This window comes from Lacerta agilis, chromosome 14, assembly GCF_009819535.1.
Source record: "Lacerta agilis isolate rLacAgi1 chromosome 14, rLacAgi1.pri, whole genome shotgun sequence".
NCBI classification, from domain to species: domain Eukaryota; kingdom Metazoa; phylum Chordata; class Lepidosauria; order Squamata; family Lacertidae; genus Lacerta; species Lacerta agilis.
The window spans coordinates 22,495,732-22,514,067 of NC_046325.1; the positions used below are offsets into that span (position 1 = coordinate 22,495,732).

An 18,336-nucleotide genomic window follows, 5' to 3' on the forward strand; every position below is an offset into this window, starting at 1 on the left:
CGAAGCCTAATGGTATGAACAAACAATGACCTTGCAATATAATTGCATTGCTAATCTGGAATAGCACTAGTATTCACAGTCATCACATTATCAGCACCATCATCATTCTTTGGTGCCCATGCGCCCACTCCCCCACCCCAAATACTAACTCCTTAAGGGACATTGCTACAATAACGTACACAAATCATCAGCCAAAAAAAAAAAAAAAAAAACTTAAATGAAAAAAGGTTCCTGTTTAAAAGCAGTATTTCTGCTTCCTTCCACAGCAACATGAATGTGAAGAAGCAGAGCATGGACAATCAATCATCTTTCTCAGAATTTCTCCTCCTAGAATTCTCAGAGGTTCGGGACTACAATTTCTACATTCCATTATATTCCTGTACTGTACTTGGCCACTTTCACAGGGAATCTTCTCATCATCTCTGCAGTAGCCTTTGACCACCACCTGCACACCCCTATGTACTTCTGCCTGATGAACCTGGCCATGCAGGACCTGGGACAAGTTTCAGTCATTATTCCCAAATCCATGGTCAATTCCCTCATGAACACCAGGTACATTTCCTACTCTGGGTGTGTGGCACAAGTACTCTTGTTTATGTCATTTATGGCATCTGATTTCTTTCTTCTCACAGTCATGGCATATGATCGGTATGTTGCCATTTGCAAACCATTACAGTATGGGATTCTGATGAATAGGCAAACCTACATCCAAATGATCAGCAGTGTATGGATCAGCAGCTTTTTCTATGGATTGTTACACACGGGAGGCACCTTTGCACCCACCTTTTGTTCAAATGTTGTCAATCAATTTTTTTGTGAAATCCCACAGTTACTTAAACTGGCCTGCACTGATTTGTATCTAGTGGAAATCGGAGTTCTTGTGTTAAGCGGTGTCATTGGGATTGGCTGCTTTATCTTCATCATCATAACCTACGTGTACATCTTCACTGCGGTGCTGAAAATCCCCTCAACTGAAGGAAGGCAAAAGGCTTTCTCAACTTGCCTTCCCCATCTCATAGTTTTAGGCCCTATTTGTATTCACTGGATACTTGCATACTTCAAGCCTACCTCTAATACCTCACCACATCTAGATTTGGCATTTACAGTGCTGTATTCCATGGTTCCACCCTTGATGAATCCAGTCATCTATAGCATGAGAAATAGGGAGATTAAAAATGCCCTGTCAAAGCTATTGGTTTTCGTCACTCCTCTATGAAAAACTTTTCCAGTCTTATTTTGTGAAGGAAAATATCTTTATACATTATAGACACTAATTATAGGAAACTGGAAATTCTATGAGGGAAACTTTGAAGCAGCTGAATTGATTAAGCTTTGTTTTCTCAATTGATCTAGAAGGAGTACATTGCTTATATTGCAAATTGTGAGAATTGGTGTAGTGGTTAAAATATCCTTCTTTGCCCTTCAGACCGTACACATGTTTCGTCTCTAGCTCCCATCATAAGTGACTTTGGGGCTATGCTGCCCAAGCCTTGGGCTAATTCAATAATCTGTGGCCTTTAAAAGTGGATGGGTTGCTGTTTTGTCTGTTACTCTATTATGTGTTTTTGTGTTTTTATATTGTAAACTGTCCTGTGATCCGCAGATGAAGGGTGCATAGAATTTATCAGCAAATTTCTTTCAAGATTCTGTAAATTGTATGGGTACTAACTTCAAAAACTGGTCTTCCTTCAATAGCTTTAAAAGTCAGCTTATGTTTCAGTGCTAGGTAAAAGAATCAATACAATGCTGCTTTACGTTGAGGCCATGTTACCAAGCACTTATAACTTCAAATGATGTAAATACCATAAATATTATATAAATAATAACAAATTAAAGTTGTAAGCTTTATAATTCAGCTGGTGCATTCTTATTTATAAATATTTATTTATTTTTCCAAAGATAAATATAATGAATATTCTTAAATGCAGAACACTAACCAAAAGATAGGATTCCCAACAAAAAAAAAAATACTGCAAGTAATAGTTTTGTTGTGTTGCATAGTGCACTGCCACTGCACAGAATGGGACTTCTTGAACTTTGGGTAGTGCAAACTGTAGCACAGTGGCTGAGAGATCAAGGTTTAGGACAATGTTGTTTTCAATGGATAATGTAGCAAGTGTGTTTCATACCTGCCACGGCATATAAGAAAGACATTTGGATGTAATGCAGTACCAAGACCCTTAACCATCAACATCTTGTGGGTCTTGTTACTGCATCTCATGAAAATGTCTTTCTTATCGTTCAAGATTCAGCCTAGCAAAACATCTCTATAAACTTTTTCTCACCTTCCAATTCACCCTGTTACCATTGTTTCAGATAAATTATGAAATGGCTCCCCCCCTATCACAATTGAGCTATCACATTATTTCTGGATTATTAGGGAGGTAACAATGAGATTTGCTAGTACAGACTTTGAATTTGGACCATACTCTTTAAATATTCCAGCAATTAAATAAAATAGTGCTTCAGCAGCATTCACACGATTTTGCAAGCATAATAGCATTGCTTATAACAGTAGTGAAAATATTCAGAGTCCTCCTTCCACTCCTTCCCTCCTCCTCCTCCCCCTCCCCTCCTCCTCCTCCTATCTTCTTATCCTTCTACAATGACTTAGATTTCATAATGTGCCTTTCTGCTTCTTTCCATAGGCAATAAGGATATGAAGGAACATAGAATAGTTAATCAATCCTTTCTGTCAGAAATAATTCTCATGGAATTTTCTGGGGTCTGGGAGCTACAGCTTCTATACTTTTTCTATTTCTTGTCTTTTACCTGGCAGCAGTTGTGGGAAATCTTCTCAACATCTAGGCAGTAGCTTTTGAGCACCACCTTCATACCCCCATGTACTTCCTTATCATGAATTTAGCCATGCAGGACCTGAGCCAAGTTTCAGTCAGTATCCCCAAATCTATGGCCAATTCCCTAATAAACACCGGGCACATTTTTTAATATATTCAGAATGTGTTTCTCAAGTCCTCTTTTTTCTCATCTTTTCAATACCTGATTTCATTCTTCTCACAGCCTTGGCATACGATTGGTATGTTGCCATTTACAAACCATTACCATATGAGATGCCGAAGAATAAGCAAACAGGCACTCACAACTGATGTCAGCACATCATGTGACATGCATGACTGACATCAGCTTGGCAGCAGGCTCCCTCCCCCACTTTCTCCCAGAACCAGGAGAGGAGGAGCAGTCTCCTATTGTGTTCAAGAAGCCCTGGAGAGGAGGAGACATATACAGCAGTGGGGAGGTGGGAACTTTCAGTGTGGGCAACTGATTTCATGTAGTCCGAACAACTGATTTCATGGAGGCAGTCATGAGCTGCTGTGGCCATTAGGCATGAAACTCAGATCTGTCTCACTAATAAAGAGTTAACTCCAGCTTGAGCTGTGTGATATATTGACCAGCTTGCCCTGTGACACAAGGCTTTATATGGTGCTGCTCATCATTAACACTGGCAAAGTGTATTCTCCTTCATGGAGAAGACGTGTTGAGGTGGGGGCTAACAAGTCACCCCTCTGCTGCTGCTCGGCGGGTGAGTTTGGATGGCCTCAACTATGATTGGGCTCTGGCTGTCGTTGGGGAGATTCATATGTTGCAACTTGTTGATAGACAGCCCAGAGCCTATAAAATACGCTGCGTGCAGCGTCTGAGTTCTCCTGGCTTCGTGCACCGGATCAGCCTCCCTCCCTCCCTGATATTAGGCCTCTGCATTGACCTTGCTATGCCTGTCATGGGGTCATCTGCTTTTGGAGCAGGGGCCTGGTAGGAATTTTTCCATTTGGCTGATTGGCTGGTGCCATTTGGTTTTCGCCTACTGCGTAGCAATTAGTCACAACTTGTAAGGTTGGCGGTTAGGGATTGGTTATAAATTGGTTATAAATTGGTTGAGGAGGGGCAGAGTTGGCTGTGGTTGCCCCTCCTATGCTGCGAAGGGGCAGGTTGGCTGTGGTTGCCCCTTCAATGCTGCTGCTGCAAGGGGAATTCTGTTAAAGGAATCCAGGGGCTCACCATGCTTGTCCGTATCCTCTGGTTGGGCGCCGGGGTCACGCAAGAGCCTCTGGGAGCATTAGGGGAGAATGGGCGCACACTCTCTCCCCAAAGTGTTTTCCTCTATACTGACTCCACAGGCGGGTGGATGTCAGTTCTGTCCCCAGCGGGACAGATAGTCTTAACCAATGCCTAAGCAACCACTCACTTATTTTGTATTCAATAAAGTTGTGGCCAAATTAATGCCAAAAACCTTAAACTTATATCTGGGGTGAAGTGTGTTTTATTTGAGGGGTGGTTTGGGGACCTAGACATGCAATTAGACCTTTCCATGCCAGAAGAATTGCATGCAAATGAGAACATTTGTTAAAACTGTAGTGAAATAATTAGTTCCCCTCTTAGTTTCGCTATTCTCATGCTACCCTAAATAAACATGCTTTCCTAATCAAATTAGCAAAACTGATGAAACTATACTATTGTTTCTGTACAACCCTAATGCTGAGATGTGTTGAATTCCCATGAGAACAAATCTCTAGGAAGACAGAAGATATATTAATAAATTTCTTCCCCATGTTGATAAAGTGGATTCTTATAAAATTGCATGTTTGGCTGGAGCGGCAACTAGTAATTTAATTGCACTGGAGAAGTAAAAGAATATGAAGACAAATAGTAAGATGACTTTCTTTGAATTTTCTGAATGAAAGAAATGAACCGGTCAACCTCCCTTTGTCATCTCTATCTGTCATATCTTCTCCTGCACCAATAGTGACTCTCTCCTGGAACTCTCTACCTCTGTTCATGAATCTGGCATAACACAAGGTACATCACATTTGTTGTAGCTATTTTCTGGATATTTCAGGTGTTTTCATACTAGGAAGTGAATTGCAACTTGAATTAAATGAATTTGCTGTAGATTTCGAACTCAGAGGTCTACAGTTGGCAATGGGACTAGTCACTGAAATTGAATGTAAATTCACATTTAAATTAAATATCTATTTTTTCTCATCTGGGAAAATATCTGAGGAGTTTCAAAAACATGATTTATTTTATTTTTTATTTCTTAAAACCCTGGTGATGTTGAACCCTGTCAAATATTAAGGGGAAAGATTTTGTATATCCTGGGCAAATATTAACTGAAATAATACTGTGACTGTCTGGATGATTTTGTGGCAATTGTGGTGCAACTTCACATTATACTCTCCGAAGCCAACGTTTCTTTTCTTTGTTTAGGACTTTATTTTCATTTCCACCTAGCTGATGATTATATGATGTGTATTTTACTATGGTATTTTCTCTCTTACTTTTGAATTGTAACTGTTACATGTTGTTTTTTCTTGGGGGGGGGGGGGGTTGGTTACATGTCCAAACTTTCCTCTGTCCATATCACCCTTCGTATTTCTACCCCTGTTCATCTGCAGCCATTATTTTGGACACCAATTTATTTCCCATTCTTTCAAAATCTTCCATCTGGTGGAAAGGAGGCAACCATTGTCACATAGGAAACTGCCTCATGCTGAGTCAAACCATTGGTACCTCTGCCTCAGCATTGCCAGTGGGAAAGGTCTGCAACTTGGAACATCTGTGTTGTATGCTGAAGATCCCAATCATCTTAACTTAGGGCAGGTGGTGGTGGTGGGGGATAATGTCTGATAACCGGCAAGCCATTGCCATTCATTGTAGTCAATACTGAGCTAGATGGACAACTGGTTTTGACCCAGTATAAACTGGCTACCTATGTTTTTATGAACACCAGCCTCCCTCAACCTGCTGCCCTAATTAGGTTTTGGACTACAATTCCTTTGACCCAGGCAGCCATCTCAGTGCTTAGGAAGTTCGAGTCCAAAACATCTGAAGGGCACCAGGTTGGGGAAAGGTGGGCTACCCTGATTTGCCGCAGCTCCACAGGAAGTGAGGCAGTGATCTTCCTTAGTCCATGGAGATCCCAGACGCTGATCTGTGGAAACATGTGCTCTTTCCTAAGCTGGGACCTTTCCCATTAAATTTGAAGTTAATTGTAGTTTTAAGAACATTTGTCCGTGATGAGAAATAAAGAGAAAAAAGCAATAGTAAAATGCTCCTTAGTAATTAGCAGAATGTTAAAGATGATGACTATTGACTGTGATGAGTAAGCTCATGTCGGAGTCACACTGTCATTATGGTTTCTAATAAATTATGAAATGGACTTTACCCCTCTACAATATTAGTGGGGGCAGAATATCTGGCTAGTATTGATTGGACTTGGACAATGTTATTGTGTATGTGAATCTGATCCACATTCAAAACAATCAGCAGAAAGTGGGATATTTGGCATCTTAATCCTTTAAATTGTCAAACACTTAAGGGAAATAGTGGACCAGTGTTATGTACAAACAATAATGACCTTGCAAATATGATTGCATTGCTACTAAAAATAGCACTAGTATTCACAGTCATCATCATTATTGTCATCACCATCATCATTTTTGGGGCCCATTCCCCCCTCCCCCACAAAATACTAACTCCTTAAGGACGTTGCTGCCTGCTACAATAACTTAGACATCACCATCAGCAACAAAAACTTAAATGAAAAGGGCTCCTGTTCCAAAGGCAGTATTTCTGCTTCCTTCCACAGCAACATGAATGTGAAGAAGCAGAGCATGGATAATGAATCATATTTCTCAGAATTTCTCCTCCTAGAATTCTCAGACGTTCGGGAACTACAAATTTTACATTCCATTATATTCCTGGTATTGTACTTGGCAACTGTCACAGGGAATCTTCTCATCATCTCTGCAGTAGCCCTTGACCACCACCTGCACACCCCTATGTACTTCTTCCTGATGAATTTAGCCTTGCAGGACCTGGGACAAGTTTCAGTCATTATTCCCAAATCCATGGTCAATTCCCTCATGAACACCAGGTACATTTCCTACTCTGGGTGTGTGGCACAAGTACTCTTGTTTGTGTCATTTATGGCATCTGATTTCTTTCTTCTCACAGTCATGGCATATGATCGGTATGTTGCCATTTGCAAACCATTACAGTATGGGATTCTGATGAATAGACAAACCTACATCCAAATGATCAGCAGTGTATGGATCAGCAGCTTTTTCTATGGAGTGTTACACACAGGAGGCACCTTTGCATCCCCCTTTTGTTCCAATGTTGTCAATCAATTTTTTTGTGAAATCCCACAGATACTTAAGCTGGCCTGCACTGATTTGTATCTAGTGGAAGTAGGAGTTATTGTGATAAGTGCTGTCATTGGGATTGGCTGCTTTATCTTCAACATTATAACCTATGGGTACATTTTCACTGCGGTGCTGAAAATCCCCTCTACTGAAGGAAGGCAAAAGGCTTTCTCAACTTGCCTTCCCCATCTCATAGTTTACTCCCTATTTTTATTCCCTGGTTTCTTTGCATACTTCAAGCCTACCTTTAGCAGCTCATCACATCTGGATTGGGCATTTACAGTGATATATTCCATTTTCCCACCCTTGATGAATCCAGTAATCTATAGCATGAGAAATAGGGAGATTAAAAATGCGCTGTCAAAACTATTGGGTTTGCGACACTCCTCCATGAAAAACATTTCCAGTCTAATTCGTAAAGGAAAATTCTTTATATAACACTAATGATAGTAAACTGCAAATCCTATGATGAAAATTTGAAGAATGTAGGACCAGCATTAGGGATAAGATACTGATAGCCTGACCTATCTGACAGTAGAACATACTTTCTCAAAACAAACAAACCCCACGATGAACAGGAATCCTATAAGAATTTAAGTATAGCCTTGGGTGGTCATCTATCATGCTCTAAAAGTGAATTTTCTTCATCAGCAATGCTTTTGACACCATCATCTTTGAGGTCACTATGAACTCCAAGTCTGCATTAGGTACAGTGAGGTATAACAAAGTCAGCCACCTTCCATTCCTCAGCTCAACTGCACAATTCACACTTTTATCATATTTGCTGGTGTTTGTGTATATTGTTAGTCCCTGTGTCAAGGCGAACTCCTGGTAGACTGAACGTCCTGTTGAATTGAGTGGGAGGAAGAATCCACTGAGGGCTTAGAATATTCACAGTAAGTAGGATTCTTGTCTAGCATATAAACCTGTTGCTGTTGGAGTTAGAATGATACAAAATTGCAGTGCACTCAGATGCAAATGAAATGGTATATATTGCAGTCTTTAGGTTCATATAAATTCGGTTGAGGGTTTTGAATTAATATGCAGTTTATTAATATGCAAATGTTACAATTGTTTTACTGCCTAATGATTTAATAAACTGTCAGTTCTTCCAGGATGTTTCGGTGTATTGTTGTTGTTACTCAGCTGGTTACATTTCCCATCTGGTTGAAAACTAGTTTTAACAAACTCTGCAAGATATGAACATTGTGAACTATACATCTCATAGCTTGGCATATTATATAACTTAACACTATATTGAATTAGTCATAAATCTAGCCACATTTATTTTCTCAAATTCTAATTCTTATAAACATGACCTGGTGATCCATATTGCTCTGATATCTCCTCAGTCTATTATACATTGAGAATAAATATCCATTATTTAGAACAAGACTGGCTAACCTCAACACATGTTTTGACCTCCACATGCTTTGGTCTATGGCTTTCATCATAAGTGACTATTGACTATCAGCTGGAGCTGATAGAAGTTGGGATTCTAAAGCATCAGGAGGACACCAGTTCTGGGAAGTCTAGTTTATGCAAGAAGGATGATGATACTCTGATCCAGTGAGTCAAACCACCATATCTTGCAATACCTGAAGAAGCTGGATGCAGCCCCTAAGTCCCTGCCCTAATTGGCCTTGTGGACACTTCCCCCCCCCCACACACTTGTAAAGCCATTGTGGCTGAAGGTGGGGTGGCGCCATGTAACCACCACCACCCCACCATGCCAGAATGTGGCAGCATTCCTGAACATACTGTGGCCACACTGAGCAGCAAACATTGCCCACCCGGAGCCCCAGGTGAGTGGTTCTTGTTCTTGTTTTTGTTACAGTAGTCTTCTTTGATGAGCTGCCCTCCTGATGTTTTGGTCTACACCTCTCACCATGAATTAGAATTGGTTATGCTGGCTGAGCTAATGAGAACTGAAATCCACATTTTTCTATGAAGAATTGCATTGCAACCTTTAGAGAATTATGAATTTCCAAAGCATGACCACATGTGGGAGTGTGAATAGCTATCCAAGTTTCTCACTCATCACTAATATCCAATATAGACCCACAATCAGCAGGAGCTGCCACTAAGATCATATCAAAATGAAATGTGGGGTTGTCTGGGGAAATAGCATCAGGAAAGACACTTGACGAATTATCCGGGGAGTATTTTCAAGTGGTTTGTTGTTGTTGTTCAGTCGTTCAGTCGTGTCCGACTCTTTGTGACCCCATGGACCAGAGCACGCCAGGCATGCATATCTTTCACTGCTTCCCGCAGTATATTAAAAACATGATAAAACATCAAACATTAAAATCTTCCCTAGACAGGGTTGCTTTCAGATGTCTTCAAAAAGTCAGATAGTTGTTAATTTCCTTGACATCTGATGGGAGGGCATTCCACAGGGTGGGCACCATTGCCAAGAAGGCCCTCTGCCTGATTCCCTGTAACCTCTCACAGTGAGGGAACTGCCAGAAGGCCCTCAGAGCTGGACCTCAGTGTCTGGGCTGAACAATGGGGGTGGATATGCTCCTTCAGGTATACTGGGCTACGGCCATTTGGGGCTTTAAAGGTCAGCACCAACACTTTGAATTTTGCTCGGAAATGTACTGGGAGCTAATGTAGGTCTTTCAGGACCGGTGTTATGTGATTCAGCAGTCATTCCCAGTCACCAGTCTAGCTGCTGCTTTCTAGTTTATTGTAGTTTCCGGATCACCTACAAAGGTAGCCCTGTGTAGAGTGCATTGCAGTAGTTCAAGTGAGAGATAATTATAGCATGCATCACTCTGGCGAAACAGTCTGCAGGCAGGTAACCTATGTACCAGATGGAGCTGGCACATGATTGATACATGAATATTTATTCTAAAAATTGTATTTCCCCACAATTATGCCTAATACATGCATTTTGCAAACAAGTTTTATTTCTAATATGTGTTTAATTCCTGTGGGAGCAAATCTCCAGAAAGACAGAAGATTATTAAGAAATCTCCTCCCCATGTTGACAAATGTTTATAGTAGATCCAAGCGTAGGAAGATTCTTATATAATTGCACGTATGGCTGGATAGATATGCAGTCATTTAATTTCAATGCAATGAAACAGAATCTGTAGTGGAGAGAAATCTATGAAGAATAATAGTAAGCTGCTTATACTCATTTTCTCAATTGCACTTGCAATGAAAAAAACAAATCCCTTCAACTCTCTGTCCCCTCTCTAGTTCTCTGCAATATTCTCTCTTCCACATATAGTCACTTTGTAACTCTCTCTTTGTGCAACTCTCTTTCTCTTTTCATGACTAGCACAACACAAAGTACATCAACACGTGATTTGTCTAGTTACAGGTAGGTAGCCGTGTTGGTCTGCCATAGTCAAAACAAAATAAATAAAAAAATAAAAATCCTTCCAGTAGAACCATAGAGACCAACTAAGTTTGTTCTTGATATGAGCTTTTGTGTGCATGCACACTTCTTCTGTTTTGTCTGTTTTTGTGTTTCTATACTTTACATTCATGCCAGTCACAAGCTACTTTTTTTCTTTGTGCTGATCACAAGTCCAAACTTCCCTTTGTCGTGCCATTTTATGTTCTCATTTTGTATTTTTACTCTAGATATTCTACAAACCTCCCAAAAAATCATTTGACAACAGTGTACAATTTTTCAGTTGTACCACAAAATGCCAAGTTTTGCTTATCAGTAACTCTAACCAAAGTCTAATTTTTGTTTCTTGTTAATATTGTTCGCATGGTTGGGATTCCTCTAATGTGAATTGCTCCAATGTTCTTCCAGACTTTTGAACTCACTTCTTGCACGGTTGGTGCACTATCTATCTATCTATCTATCTATCTATCTATCTATCTATCATCTAACTATTTCTGAAAAAAAGACAGCACAGAAAATCTTTATTATTATTATTATTATTATTATTAGTCTTTAGGGAAATCATATGATACAATCTGTTCTGATCTATGTTGTCACAAATTATCACTGGAATAGGTTGAGTAGTTAGAAGGGGCACTAAATCAAGTTAGGAACACTACCATCTTCTTTTGCAGACGGTGCAGGACTCTTTCTTGACATCCTATTCTTTTTTCTTTTTTAAAAAAAACAACAACCTTTTAATCACTTTGTTCTGCTTTCTTTCACAGCAACATGATTGTGGTGGAGAAAATCATAGTTAATCAGACCTCTCTGTCAGGATTTCTTCTTCTAGAATTCTCAGAGCTTCGAGAGCTACAGATTTTATACTTTGTTGTGCTCCTTGCTTTTTATCTGGCAGCACTTACAGGAAATCTTCTCATCATCTCTGCAGTAGCCTTTGACCATCACCTGCACACCCCCATGTACTTCTTTCTGATGAACTTGGCCTTACAAGACCTTGGCTCAGTTTCAGTCATTATGCCGAAATCCATGGCCAATACCATCTTAAATACAAGGTACATTTCTAATCTGGGATGTGTTGCTCAAGTACTCTTTTTTCTCTTCTTCATGGCATCAGATTTCTTTCTCCTTACAGTCATGGCATATGATCGGTACATTGCCATTTGCAAACCGTTACAGTATGAGATGTTGATGAATAGGCAGGCCTGCACCCAAATGATCACTAGTGTATGGATCATCAGTTTTCTCTATGGAGTGTTACATACTGGGGGCACGTTTGCACCCCCTTTTTGTTCTAATCTGGTCAATCAGTTTTTCTGTGAAGTCCCAGAGTTACTTAAACTGACTTGCTCTGATTTGTACCTACTTGAAATTGGAATTATTGCATTCAGTTTAGTCATTGTGTTAGGCTGCTTCATCTTCATTGTTGTAACTTATGTGTACATATTCAGCTCAGTGTTCAAAATCCCCTCTAATGAAGGGAAGCAAAAGGCCTTCTCAACTTGCCTTCCACATCTCATGGTTTGCTCCCTACTTGTATCCACTGGATACTTTGCTTATCTTAAGCCCATATTTAATAGCCCACCACACTTGGACTTGGCATTTACAGTGATATATTCCATGGTTCCACCACTGATGAATCCAGTGATCTACAGCATGAGAAATAAGGAAATTAAAAATGCTCTGTTAAAGCTGTTGGGTTTAAGGCACTCCTCTATACCTTTCCCAGCCAATTATGTAAATGTAAATTCTGTATATAACTCAAATGATAGGAAACTGTAAGTCTGATGAGGAAAGTTTGCATGAGTTACATATATTCAACTCAGGGCTGCTTTACAAGGCAAAACAGAACTAACATAATCAAATTAGAAGAGCACTTTTTATTATTAAGCATTATGAATGTTCCTAATAATATCAACTGTTCAATAGTCACACAGATGTTTTTCAGAAGGTGATGAACAAGAGTCTTAGACGTTTTTTATGTATAGACTAAATGTTCATCCATCAGGGATGTGTAGTAACTGGTTTCCTGCTACAGCAAGACATTGAACAAGATAACCTTTCAAGTCACTCCCGGCTCTGATTCCTTGATGCATATCAATGCAGAATCATTCTATTACACTAGCTCAGCTGCACCAATCAATCTTTACATAGACATTGAATTATGTATGTGAAATTGAAGTTTAAATTAAACTGATCGCAAAGCAAAAAAGCATCACATTTGTATGTAAGTCTGTATGCATTTTTATTTATTATTTTAATAATTGTTTCCTATGAAGCATTTCAAATCTATTTCACTATACAACAAAACACATATATAAAATGCAGGAACAAAATGCATCACAGACTTGTGAAGGAAATGCCTTTGCACCACAAAAGTTTGGGATCCTAGGCCTGTAATAAAATGAGGAGAAGTTTTGCTGTTGATTTATTGATTTATTTAAAATGTACCGAAGTTTGCCAGCTCTGTTTACTTTACTGGCTGATGGTTGCTGACTTGCCCTGTCAACTTGCCCTGTATGCAAATATTTCTATGAACCTTGTGTTTGTGTAAAGTTGGCAATGGCTAAACAGTTATAACAAATACTATGTAGGCATGTGTTAGGATGTACCAGGCTTTGGCATAATTTGTTAATTAAATGCTAATTACAGAAATGTATAAAAGACTTTGTATTTTCCTTGTTTGGGGCAGTACCTTTGGGTTGTCACCTGATGTGCAGCAGAAATAAAGGACAGAGCCTGTTTTGGTTTGCTTGGCTTGCTTTGAGTATTCCTTGGTTGCATTTTCATTCAAGAAGCTCCCTATCTGGGAATGGACAGGCTTAGCAGAATTAGCCACTCCACTGACAAAATGATTACATATATAAAAACAATTTGAAATGCAATTCAGGAACATGTTCCTCTTCAACCAAGTCTTTGGCTGATTAACATCCTATATCCTTTTATATGTGTTTGTGGGAGGGTATTGGTGTGTTTTGCTTTCCTTCTTGTTTTTATTATCTATTTTGAGTTTCTATCTTGTATTTTTATGCTGTGACAATATTTGCTCAAATATTGTCAATCAGTTTTTCTGTGAAATCCCACAGTTACTGAAACTGACCTGCTCTGATTTGTACCTACTTGAAATTGGAATTGTTGTGGTAAGTGCTGTCATTGGGTTAGGTTGTTTCATCTTCATCATCATAACCTATGTGCACATCTTCGCTGCAGTGTTGAAAATCCCTTCTATTGAAGGGAGGCAAAAGGCCTTCTCAACGGGCCTTCCACACCTCATTGTTTTCTCCATATTTGTATTCACTGGCTGCTTTGCTTACCTCAAGCCCACCTCTAATACCCCCTCACATCTGGACTTGGCACTTACCATTATATATTCCATGTTTCCACCACTGATGAATCCAGTAATCTACAGCATGAGAAACAATAAGATAAAACTTTCCCTGTTAAAACTATTGGGTTTGAGGCATTCTAAGAACTCATTCATTAATTTGCTCGTGTAAATGTGGGTGGTATGGCATCCTGTCTATGCAGAGAACATGTTGTGAACTACAACCTCTATTATTTTACAGGGTGGCAGTATAAGTTGGGATAATGCAATGGTTTGGCCTGCCGTCCAAATTTGGCTCTCACTGGGGTTAGAAGAACCCTCAGAATAGTATGTGTGAGAGAAGGGGAATTGTTTCATCTGCCAAGCTTCATTACTGATGGGACATTCACAATATCACAATGTTGATTTCTACCCAGATATAAAGACAATTCCAAATCCAATACAGATACCTACTGGGATAAAAATCTGCACCCAGAAGGATTCTTGAAATATTAAAGTTTTCAACAGGCACCAGAAACATCATAGAGATGTCAGTTCTCTGATGTGAAATAGGGGAGGGGCCCTTCCTGATTAATAGAGGCTTGCTGGGATTTTACCAAGTATCTGTGTCTGATCAGAAATTAAGAGAAGCAGAAGAGTAGAAAATCGTTGCTGATTTTTAGAATTTTTCAGATGAACAGTTTGGGATATGGTAAGCTGGTCTGTGTCACCTAGCAAAAGCATCTCTATTAACTTATTCTCACCTTCCAATTCACCCTGTTACCATTGTTTCAGATATATTATGAAATGGCTCCCCCCTTTCACAATTGAGCTATCACATTATTTCTGGATTATTAGGGAGGTAACAATGAGATTTGCTAGTACAGACTTTGAATTTGGACCATACTCTTTAAATCTTCAAGCTCTTAAATGAAATAGTGCTTCAGCAGCATTCACACGAGTTTGCAAGCATAATAGCATTGCTTATAACAGTAGTGAAAATATTCAGAGTCCTCCTTCCACTCCTTCCCTCCTCCTCCTCCCCCTTCCCTCCTCCTTCTCCTATCTTCTTATCCTTCTACAATGACTTAGATTTCATAATATGCCTTTCTGCTTCTTTCCATAGGCAATAATGATATGAAGGAGCATAGAATAGTTAATCAATCCTTTCTGTCAGAAATTATTCTCATGGAATTTTCTGGGGTCTGGGAGCTACAGCTTCTATACTTTTTCTATTCCTTGTCTTTTACCTGGCAGCAGTTGTGGGAAATCTCAACATCTAGGCAGTAGCTTTGGAGCACCACCTCCATACCCCCCATGTACTTCCTTCTCATGAATTTAGCCATGCAGGACCTGAGCCAAGTTTCAGTCAGTATCCCCAAATCTATGGCCAATTCCCTAATAAACACCGGGCACATTTTTTAATATATTCAGAATGTGTTTCTCAAGTCCTCTTTTTTCTCATCTTTTCAATACCTGATTTCATTCTTCTCACAGCCTTGGCATATGATTGGTATGTTGCCATTTACAAACCATTACCATATGAGATGCTGAAGAATAAGCAAACAGGCACTCACAACTGATGTCAGCACATCATGTGACGTGCATGACTGACATCAGCTTGGCAGCAGGCTCCCTTCCCCACTTTCTCCCAGAACCAGGAGAGGAGGAGCAGTCTCCTATTGTGTTCAAGAAGCCCTGGAGAGGAGGAGACATATACAGCTGTGGGGAGCTGGGAACTTTCAGTGTGGGCAACTGATTTCATGTAGTCCGAACTACTGATTTCATGGAGGCAGTCATGAGCTGCTGTGGCCATTAGGCATGAAACTCAGATCTGTTTCACTAATAAAGAGTTAACTCCAGCTTGAGCTGTGTGATATATTGACCAGCTTGCCCTGTGACACAAGGCTTTATGTGGTGCTGCTCATCATTAACACTGGCAAAGTGTGTTCTCCTTCATGGAGAACACGTGTTGAGGTGGGGGCTAACAAGTCACCCCTCTGCTGCTGCTCGGCGGGTGAGTTTGGATGGCCTCAACTATGATTGGGCTCTGGCTGTCGTTGGGGAGATTCATATGTTGCAACTTGTTGATAGACAGCCCAGAGCCTATAAAATACGCTGCGTGCAGCGTCTGAGTTCTCCTGGCTTCGTGCACCGGATCAGCCTCCCTCCCTCCCTGATATTAGGCCTCTGCATTGACCTTGCTATGCCTGTCATGGGGTCATCTGCTTTTGCAGCAGGGGCCTGGTAGGAATTTTTCCATCTGGCTGATTGGCTGGTGCCATTTGGTTTTCGCCTACTGTGTAGCAATTAGTCACAACTTGTAAGGTTGGCGGTTAGGCATTGGTTATAAATTGGTTGAGGAGGGGCAGAGTTGGCTGTGGTTGCCCCTCCTATGCTGCGAAGGGGCAGGTTGGCTGTGGCTGCTCCTTCAATGCTGCTGCTGCAAGGGGAATTCTGTTAAAGGAATCCAGGGGCTCACCATGCTTGTCCGTATCCCCCAGTCGGGGGCCAGGGCCCACGCAAGAGCCCCTGGGAGCATTAGGGGAGAATGGGCGCATACTCTCTCCCCAAAGTGTTTTCCCCTATACTGACTCCACAGGCGGTTGGATGTCAGTTCTGTCCCCAGTGGGACAGATAGTCTTAACCAATGCCTAAGCAACCACTCACTTATTTTGTATTCAATAAAGTCGTGGCCAAATTAATGCCAAAAACCTTAAAATTATATCTGGGGTGAGGTGTGTTTTATTTGAGGGGTGGTTTGGGGACCTAGACATGCAATTAGACCTTTCCATGCCAGAAGAATTGCATGCACATGAGTACATTTGTTAAAACTGTAGTGAAATGATTAGTTCCCCTCTTAGTTTCGCTATTCTCATGCTACCGTAAACAAACATGCTTTCCTAATCAAATTAGCAAAACTGATGAAACTATACTATTGTTTCTGTACAACCCTTATGCTGAGATGTGTTGAATTCCCATGAGAACAAATCTCTAGGAAGACAGAAGATATATTAATAAATTTCTTCCCCATGTTGATAAAGTGGATTCTTATAAAATTGCATGTTTGGCTGGAGCGGCATCTAGTCATTTAACTGCACTGGAGAAGTAAAAGAATATGAAGAGAAATAGTAAGATGACTTTCTTTGAATTTTCTGAATGAAAGAAATGAACCGGTCAAACTCCCTTTGTCATCTCTATCTGTCATATTTTCTCCTGCACCAATAGTGACTCTCTCCTGGAACTCTCTACCTCTGTTCATGAATCTGGCATAACACAAGGTACATCAACATTTGTTTCATCTATTTTCTGGATATTTTCAGGTGTTTTCATAGTAGGAAGTGAATTGCAACTTGAATTAAATGAATTTGCTGTAGATTTCTAACTCAGAGGTCTACAGTTGGCAATGGGAGTAGTCACTGAAATTGAATGTAAATTCACATTTAAATTAAATATCTATTTTTTCTCATCTGGGAAAATATCTGAGGAGTTTCAAAAAAATGATTTATTTTATTTTTCATTTCTTAAAACCCTGGTGATGTTGAACCCTGTCAAATATTAAGGGGAAAGATTTTGTATATCCTGGGCAAATATTTACTGAAATAATACTGTGACTGTCTTGATGATTTTGTGGCAATTGTGGTGCAGCTTCACATTATACTCTGCGAAGCCAACGTTTCTTTTCTTTGTTTAGGACTTTATTTTCATTTCCACCTAGCTGATGATTATATGATGTGTATTTTACTTTGATATATTATCTCTCACTTTTGAATTGTAACTGTCACATGTTGTTGTTTCTTGAGGGGGGGGGGGGGCTGGTTACAAGTCCAAACTTTCCTCTGTCCATATCACCCTTCGTATTTCTTCCCATGTTCATCTGCAGCCATTTTTTTGGACACCAATTTATTTCCCATTCTTTCAAAATCTTCCATCTGGTGGAAAGGAGGCAACCATTGTCACATAGGAAACTGCCTCATGCTGAGTCAAACCATTGGTACTTCTGCCTCAGCATTGCCAGTGGGAAAGGTCTGCAACTTGGTGGTGGAACATCTGTGTTGTATGCTGAAGACCACAATCATCTTCACTTAGGGCTGGTGGGGGGGGGATAATGTCTGATAACCGGCAAGCCATTGCCATTCTTTGTAGTCAATACTGAGCTAGATGGACAACTGGTTTTGACCCAGTATAAACTGGCTACCTATGTTTTTATGAACACCAGCCTCCCTCAACCTGCTGCCCTAATTAGGTTTTGGACTACAATTCCTTTGACCCAGGCAGCCATCTCAGTGCTTAGGAAGTTCTAGTCCAAAACATCTGAAGGGCACCAGGTTGGGGAAAGGTGGGCTACCCTGATTGGCCGCAGCTCCACAGGATGTGAGGCAGTGATCTTCCTTAGTCCATGGAGATCCCAGATGCTGATCTGTGGAAACATGTGCTCTTTCCTAAGCTTGGACCTTTCCCATTAAATTTGAAGTTAATTGTAGTTTTACCAAACA

General features: G+C 40.2%; 2 protein-coding genes and 1 pseudogene across 2 annotated transcripts; all 3 read left to right on the plus strand.

Annotated features, from left to right (window-relative positions):
- The first annotated feature begins 270 nt into the window (after positions 1-270).
- Positions 271-1,216, plus strand: LOC117057702 (annotated as a pseudogene).
- A 5,395-nt stretch (positions 1,217-6,611) lies between these two features.
- Positions 6,612-7,604, plus strand: LOC117057703 (olfactory receptor 14A16-like). The gene has a single exon (XM_033168543.1). The coding sequence runs from the start codon at positions 6,612-6,614 to the stop codon at positions 7,602-7,604; it is 993 nt and encodes a 330-aa protein (XP_033024434.1).
- Positions 7,605-11,307: 3,703 nt separating this feature from the next.
- LOC117057704 (olfactory receptor 14A16-like) lies at positions 11,308-14,033 on the plus strand. The gene is made up of 2 exons (XM_033168544.1): positions 11,308-11,859; positions 13,602-14,033. Exons 1-2 carry the CDS (start codon positions 11,308-11,310, stop codon positions 14,031-14,033), a joined length of 984 nt encoding a protein of 327 aa, XP_033024435.1.
- Positions 14,034-18,336: the final 4,303 nt, after the last annotated feature.